The 8,700-nt window shown below is 34.8% G+C and overlaps 1 protein-coding gene across 1 annotated transcript in view; it reads right to left on the reverse strand.

Moving 5' to 3' along the window:
* Positions 1-8,700, reverse strand: part of ESYT2 (extended synaptotagmin 2) — a gene marked incomplete at its 5' end in the record, with an annotated part of 189,944 nt that overhangs the window by 36,226 nt on the left and 145,018 nt on the right. The window contains 4 exons of the mRNA XM_019507948.1: positions 1,002-1,151; positions 1,816-1,902; positions 2,416-2,490; positions 5,158-5,220. Coding sequence (XP_019363493.1) covers positions 1,002-1,151; positions 1,816-1,902; positions 2,416-2,490; positions 5,158-5,220 — 375 coding nt within the window. The remainder of the gene's footprint in view (positions 1-1,001; positions 1,152-1,815; positions 1,903-2,415; positions 2,491-5,157; positions 5,221-8,700) is intronic.

Here is an 8,700-nt window from a genome sequence, read left to right on the forward strand (position 1 = left end):
CCATTACTGAGCACATGCTGCTTTTGGCAGCAGTTTAATGTGATGTAGTTTGAGGAACTCCTCCCTCTCCCTGCCCATGGTGACCGGGGGAAAATAAGCTTGTCTTATAGTCAAGTAAATACAGTAGCGAACAAAGACAGAAAAGTAAATTGAGTCTTGTTAATAGAATGAATGAATAAAACCTTTCACATTGAAAAGTACAATCTCCAAACCTCTGTGGAAACTGGTTCGAAACTAATAAACTATCAAATATTCACTTTATTCCTTTACTTAGCTTTTTCATCAACACTAGCCAAACCAGAGAAAAAGATCATGAAGATGGAAATGCTATCGACTTTCCCACTCTATCTGGGAAGCCTTCCCTTAGCTTTCATCCTCATCTGTTTGAAATCTCATCAGAATTTCTCCTCCTCTACCTTTTAATTTCCCTTTAAGCAAAATGCCTTAAGTCATTATGATTCATTTGCAGCAGAACTGATTTTTATCCCTGTTTTTCATATTTAATTCAGCATAGTGTTTTCAGCACATAGTATATATAAAAGATATGATGCCAGCATAGTGTTTTCAGCACATAGTATATATAAAAGATATGATGCATAATAAAAGTCATCACTTTCCTGAATAGTAGTCTACTGTTACTTATGCATCTAGCAAGGATACAGTTTCCAATTCAGCACGTCCCATAAGAGGCAGTTCCCTAATATAAAATTGAAAGCACATTTACCCACCTGTTTTCACCTTTCTCTTGAAGACGCTTTTCAAATCCCATTGACACAAGTCATAGTAAAACCACAAAGTACACTTCTAATGCAACTTTTTTTTACTTCAGCAACACTGTTGCCTGCTATCCTGTAACATTCAAGAATATCAAGCAGCACAATACTTAAGAGAAGTCTGTTGTCCTCTTGTTTAAGCCGAAAATAAAACACTAGAGTAAGTGTCAAACATGCTTCCTCAAAACTCTTAACCATATATGAATTAAAGGAGAAAAATTATAATACCCTGAGTGCAATCTTCATGTTTATAGTACTGTTTGGACCAGAATTGTTCAGGTGGAACCGCTGATGCATAGTTAGATCTTCCCTTTCAAGCAGTTGGCTTAGAGGAAGCTTGAAATTTCCCAAGGAGCACTGATGCTGTTCATCCTTGACCTACAAGCAATATAGATGAGGTTATGCTTAGCTTTATAAAAATACTCAAAAAAAAATTAAGTTATGGTTCTATTGCAACATTTTTACCAAGTTCAGATACAGTTTATTTTTAACTCAAATTTAACTGGCCCAACAATTATAGGTGTGCTTCTGGAACAAGAATCAGCAAAGAACTGCACTAGTTTGATATCCACACCCTTTAGTTACTACATTCATTAGCAGATAAAAGTATTCTAACACAAGGCAGAAAAACAATCATAGTTGTGTCTAACTGGGCTCCCATTAGCAAAGAATTCTCACAACAATCAGGGAACAGCATTAACCAAACTAGTCTTTAATTACTCTATTTCCCTTCATTGCCCAAAAATATGTAATAATTGGATAGAGTAGAGCACTTCAGGTCGGATGAGGACATGGGAGATATGCATATGCTAAAGGAAATAAAGTGGCCCTTGTAAGTTAATGGTTGGTTGAAAAAGCAGCTTGTTAAGGCTCAAACAATTGTTTCAAAAATACTAATTTACAACATAAAAATGTGAGCCATCAGCAGACAGTTGTGGCAGCAAATATTGGTTACAAACACTTCTTTCTCCCTTCCAGGCTGTGGATGCTATTGTAGAAATACACTAGCAGGAAAATATGCATGAGAATGAGGTATGTTTACCTCTACTTCAAGTTCCTGCCGTCTGGGATTGTGGATAAAGAAAGTGAAGTGTTCCTCCCATACAGGTTCATTAGTCTTGTATCGAATCTGAAGAGGAAAATAACTCAGTAAAATGCATTTCTGTCAAAGTTGGCATCAAATGTGCACTCACATTACACAGATAGTTTGTACAGTTCATGTTTTGAATGCGACTGACTAAAAAAGGGTCCAGACACGGTTACTACAAGGCACATATGGTACAATATGACATTTAATAAATAAAATTCATTTTAGAAGTAAAGTGGAGTAACAATTTCACATAGTTTTGGTGAACTGTATTGTATGAAGTACAATTCCAGCTACTTAGCTTCTACCTTTTATGGTGCTGACCTATGAAAAAATAACCTTATTGTAAGGTTCCAGGCTGCGTATAGTACATACTCACATAAACCCTGGCCTGTCTGTAACTGACCAGGAATTGATTTAAGATAGACAAGACTTTAAACAAATGTTTAATTTTAACTTGTATTAGGTTCAAACTACTGACAAAGACCAAGGCTTTCACATAATACATCAGGCACCACATCTGGCGGTAGTTTTAAGTACTCAGTGATAGCTTACCTTACTTTCCTGTGCCTTGTGTCCAACTGATAATAAGACAAGTGGATTGGGATTGCTGTTTATTTTTTTTCCTGACTGATAAAGAAAAAGTGTAAATTTTATTGTTAAAATATGCTATTGCATTTCCTTCTACTTAAACACAAGAATTTAACATCTCTTGCTCTTGGATATTTTTTTAAATTGTCAAATTTTAAATGCACTCTGTCATCTGTATCTCTGCTACTGTCCCTAATTTTTAGTGGCTTGAAGATATTTACATGGGCAGAAATTTTTTAGCTGGTTAACACATTCATGATATGAATTCCTACAACAACTGATAGGTTAGTTTAAAGCAGAGTACTACAAACATTGGAGTTTTAGACTCCTTCCATTTCTTTGAACGAAACTGTTGGAAAACTGCAATCTTGCATACTTTAATGAACATTACAGTCCCCAAAAGCTGATGGAGCATCATCAGTACTGCAAAATGAATGTTGCGGTCTGCATGCAGATGGGAGACATGGAGAAAGCACAAACTTAGGAAGCTTAATTTGTTTACAAAGCAATATTATTATTAAACTAGGTGCAATACCAAATCATCCATAATTCTCCATGTCAATGGGGAAACAGAAAGATGCACTGTAATGTACCTGATGTATAGTTTATAGTTTACCAAATACTCTTTATTAGAGAATCAACCATCTGTTATATCTAAGCCTTGCTCACCAGCTGTATAGCATTAGACCAAACTGTAAAAATAAACATTGATTTAGAATAAACCTACATAAAAGTAAAACATTCCTTCCCATGTTTTCTATAACACATTTTATATTTGTCTATACAAGCCAAAAAGCAAAGATAGACATGAAAGTTAATCATCTCAAGCAGCTGTTAATGTAATTTACAAGATTTAGAACTACAGCATACATGGTTAATGTATTTTGAATGTTACCCCACAGGAGATTAATTAGACAAATTAAAAAGAAAAGTTAGTTGAACCCCAAGCATGTAAGGCCACCAAAATGAAATGAATGAATGACTAGGCTCATTAAATAAATCATTAAGAAATAGTTCATGATTGATAGCTCTCTAAAGCTACAAAATTTATCTTTCTAAATGTAACAGTTCACTTGATGTGATCTGATTTTTAGTGGTAAGAGAACACTCCTTCCTTGGATACTGATGCATTTCTTTTTTAAACTCAAAGCATTTTAGGTCCATCCAAACCAGCTGAGGCATGCCATTTTTAGGGAATAACAGGATAATAAATTCAAGAATGTCACTGGAAGATTAGAATAAGATTTCTTTTGAACCTGTTTCACAAAATGTTGCCTTAAGTTGTCTTTTCTTCATGATAAGGACCAATCTACAGGAATATTAGCAAAAATTATCATACTGTGCCTAGTAATCATTGTTTATATTCCTGATAAAAGAAGTGACCCTACAGGTATTTTCACACAGAATACCTTAGTAATATCTGTCCTTGATAAGACTAAGTTTACCGCTCACAGGACCATTCTGTCTCCAAGTGCTTGTCTTCATAGGTTGGTGAGTATGCAGTAAAGTAGGATGTGAATTTACAGTGTCCTAGCTACTCCACACTAACTATCCATAGGGACCCTAATGGCACAATAGGTATTATGTAGCTTGCTTCATTTAGAAAGTAGCAAGTATGCCACATTACAAAAAGGCACTCTTCCCTCACAAGAAGAGTTTCGTATAGGGAAGCTATGGTGCTGTAAATTCACACTCAAGCTCTCTGCATAGGATCTTCCCCATGTGGACAAGCTGGCCAAACAAAAATTCATAAATTCACAAGCCTCTTTAATTTTGAGCCAATTTTAATGCTCTTCTTAAATAAACCTCTGAGTCCCTGGACTTTCTACACCATTCATCTAAGCAGATGGTATCCACAGATGTTTAAATACTTACAACTCAAAGATTCGTATTTTTTTTTAATAAAGATTGAATCAAGAAAAAGAATACACATTCTTTTTAAAAGCTTCTTTGTGTAAAAACAGAAGGATATTACAAAACAGATTCATTCAAAATATTTTACAGTGCATTTATACAATAACTTGAAAGTTGAAATGCATCTTTTCAATTGAGAAAATTAATATTTCTAGTTCTGTTTTTAGGTTACTAACAAGTTATGGTAACCAGAAGCTGTTGCTTTCAAGTAATAGTGTCAATGTGTACAGTTTTTAACAAGATTAATTAAGGGAGTTTTTATTAAGTGGAGCTTAGTTTTCACTACAACTCCTTAACATACCAACTTTCCAGTGCTGCTACTCACAAACATAGTGTTCTTGACCTAGAGCTAGAGTGTTCACCATCTTGTAGAAAGCGACTGGAAGCTTCCAGGAAAAATATCCAACAGAAAAATTAATCTTTAAACCCAGCTAAATTAATAGACTTTATTGATTACTCATCTAGAGATAGACAGTAAAGTATCATTCAGCACGTAGATGTTTTACTTTCATGTCAGCCTTGATCATGAAATACTTTAAGGTAGAATTCAATATTTTCCAACTTTCTAAAGCAGACTATGTATCATTTACTTAATTTAGAGTCCAAGTTCTTACAGAAAAAGATATTCTATTAATGTCTTCACCACATCAGTTACTTCTTGGTGCTCAGAGTTGGATACTCTGATACTAAATACATTAAGAGTGGAAATTCTATTGACTGTAGGAAGATGTGGAAATTTGTGCATTTCCAATTAACACTGTGACCTTAAATGGAGAACAATATTAGTTTTACCTTTAGGGCTTTCTGAACAGCAGCCTTCTTCAAGCCATCAGGGTTAAATTCTAATGGATTTTGCTTTTAAGTCAAGAGAGAACGAACATAGGAAGGGTTAATAAGGCATGCAATTAAGTTATTTTATGAGGTTAAGTAAGTAATCACATGACAACATAGAAGAGAAAAAAACCCAAACAAACTAAAAAACCTTTCCAAACAAAATGATAAAGGAATCACTTCCAAAAGGAAGCCTAAGAAAGCTTTTTGTTCTTTTGTCTTCTTCCAGTGCTAATCTGCTTTTAAACAGTCATCTTCAATCCACTGCTCCTGTATAATTTTGGCTTATGTTGATAAATATATAGGCACCAATGAGTTTTATTGCATGGGTTATATGGTGTGCTGACTGTCCTAAAAGCCTCTTTTTATTGTCCTCCTTTATTATGGGAGGAATATATTTTCTAAAGCATCACACCACAAAACAGAGGAAAAGCAAGTTAGTTGGGTGAGTCAGGGAGGTACTGCTTTTATGGGGAAATCAATCACTTATTCCAAAATACTGGTAAGACACAGTTTAATACAAAATGTAAGTAGTTTTAGTCCCTTTCCTTGTTCATTTTGTTCTTTGCCACCAGACAACTAGCTCACTTACTTTTGGAATTCAATATACTTACTAGTTTAACTTGAAGATGTACAAAATCTACCAGAGTTTTTGATATTTGCCCAAATTTAATAATATAATTACCTTGTCCTCTGACCGTTTTCCATTAACTAAAAAAAAAATTCCTTATTTTACCTCAGTAACAATTATGTTGAAGGGATATGCACATATTGTAAAACAGGGAAACTTGCAGTAATTTAGGAATTAAGGGTTTTAATAAAGGAAACAGAAGCCTAGCAAGGGTGCCATAGCATCCCATTAATTTCCAAGCAGAACTTCCTCCTGATTGCAATGATGAATTCTGCTGGAAAGCTCAGGAATGTGGCACATCAGGAACTGGCGCAAGCTGGTTTTCAAATATGCTACACTTGAGACAGAAAGCAATGTTACCAGTACTTTCCACGAAAAAAAACTTTCCAAAATCCAAATGCACAGATGACCAACATTAAAAAAATGGCATCAGTCTTTAACTATAAATAAACTATAAAATTATTTTTTTGTTTTAAAGTTGCTAGTCACATCCTAAAGTTAAATGGTATGTACTGTAGTATTCCTGGTATTCAAGTACAGGAGTCTGGGTTCCAGTGTGCATAAAACTTTGAAAGAAATTACTGGACAGCAATATAAATCACCATTAAAAGAATTGTGGAGTGTCATGGAAAGAGACAAAATATTTAAATTTCCAAAAGTATCAGGATGATACAAGTGAGTGGTCATAAACACAATCCTCTGAATATATTGTACTCCACAGTCACTCACTCTAAAATCACATTTTGTAAGCAACCTCCAAAGTTACTCTCAAAACTTAAAGAAGTTTTTTGAACCCCTACTTGAGGTACCATGATCATACGTGTAAATGTAATATTCCAAAGCATTTTTTCAAAATAACCCTCACAGAACTGTATCTATATTTTCAAGCCCTCCTAATTAAAAACACTTACACTCCTTGAAGTTTGCCTTTTGCCTGCACACTGTTGGTTCTCAACAGCACCCGTACCTACCTTCTGTGAAATTACAACGTCACAAACCCCTCAATATATTATTCACCATCCATAATCCGTTTCAAATCTTAAGAACTTTTTCCATTTCTGCATTCTGTTCTAGGAAGTACCAAAACAGCAACTTTAACTAGGGCAATGCAGAAGTAGAAATAGTGTGACACAAAGGAACCACATTATTTCCATGGTTTATGTCGAAACCCTCGCACCACTGAAATCAATGGCAAAACTTCCATCAACTAAAACATGGTCAGGAGCTTATCCCAAATAACCGTGATATCAGCTAACAGCATCTATTAAGTGCCTGCATGGAGAGTGAAGTTGTCAGAGGCACTATTCTTAATTTAAAGATTATAACACTAGAGATTTTAATAAAAATGAATAAAATCAAAGTGGCTCTTCATGAGCCATGAGTTTCATAAACTAATCAAGCAAATAAATTCAAAAGTTCCAGGTCACTTTGAAGCCCCCAACATGTTTTTCTAATCTAGTCTCAGTTAACATCAAAAGAGAATTACTCAGATGAATATATACTAATAAAAATCTTTTCCCATTATTTTCTTTGAACTACAATTACGAACAACACATACATTTCTCTGGAAAGAAGGATCTTCGGAAGATTTCTACTCTTGAAATGTTACACAGAAAGAAAGAAAAAACTCTATAGCGTATCACTAAATATTAACTAAAAGCATTCAGTTAAATTGAACAAAAGTAAGCTTCGCTCTAGATCAAACTATTTAAAAGCTGAAGTAAAAAACAAACCTATATAATAATAGATAAAGCCAGACTCTTCTAAATCCTAATAGAATGGAACATCTCCTGGGCCCCAATCATAACCTTGTGTCTCAACAATTTTTCCCAAAAAAGAAATCAAAACACTACAGTAATTGCTATAGCTGAAAAAATTAGTGGCCCATTTATTTTGGTATCTTTCCTCTGACACTGACCAATGCCAATGACTTTCCAGGAAAGTTTAAACTCTTGTTATATGCCACAAATTATTCAGTATGGCAAACTGTTTTCTTCCTGACCTCAGACAGGTCAGTTCATATCCTGAAGCATAACTGATTAATAAGTATCCTCTTATAGCTCATATCTGGGGTTTAAAGTGTGGTTGCAGAAGCCCTGACAGCATCCTCAATTGATCTATGGTAGATACTGACCTAGAAATAGCTGCATTAAATGCTACCCAAGTTGTACATTATGCATATTCAAAATTTGAAAAGCAGGCATATTTTTGGTCCTATGTATGTCAGCACTAAGCACAGGGCATATTAACACTACTAGGAAGGCATTTTTGAAAAAAATTCCCCACTGAATGCCTTTGGCAACCAAAACATTTTTTTAAAGGAACTTTGGCTTATAAGTCACCTACAAGATTTAAATTTTCACAGTGTCTGAAATGGAAATCCTCCCAGGAAGACATCCCCCAATATGAAGTGACACACAAAGATCCACAAAGAAACCACCAGAATGGGAGATTCTCAACACAATTTAGCCACAGCATTTCCATTATGGCCAATTTTAAGGTTTATTTATGGTATTTTATAGCAGGGGGATGGCAACCACAACTGCCTTAAAATTTTAGTGCCAGGAAAACAGCCTTCTATAGTATAAGTTTACGTTTGCCCACATAGGACAGGTACTAACTTAATGTGCTGTAATCGGCGCTACTGCACGTTAGTGCACATGAATCCTTTTTTAGTAAAGTGCATTAGACTAAACGTACTGCATGTAAGCGCATTAGTATGGGTTTTGCCCACCACGCTAACAAGCAGAATTCGTTTTCTGTGCATTAAGCATCTCATGTATACGTGCCCATAGAGACTTTTAGGCTAGGGACAGAAATTATACTAACTGGTATAAATGATCAGAAACCAGTTCAAATCTGTAACAAAACAG

This window comes from Gavialis gangeticus, unplaced genomic scaffold (assembly GCF_001723915.1).
Source record: "Gavialis gangeticus isolate Ggan-Ray unplaced genomic scaffold, GavGan_comp1, whole genome shotgun sequence".
NCBI lineage: Eukaryota > Metazoa > Chordata > Crocodylia > Gavialidae > Gavialis > Gavialis gangeticus.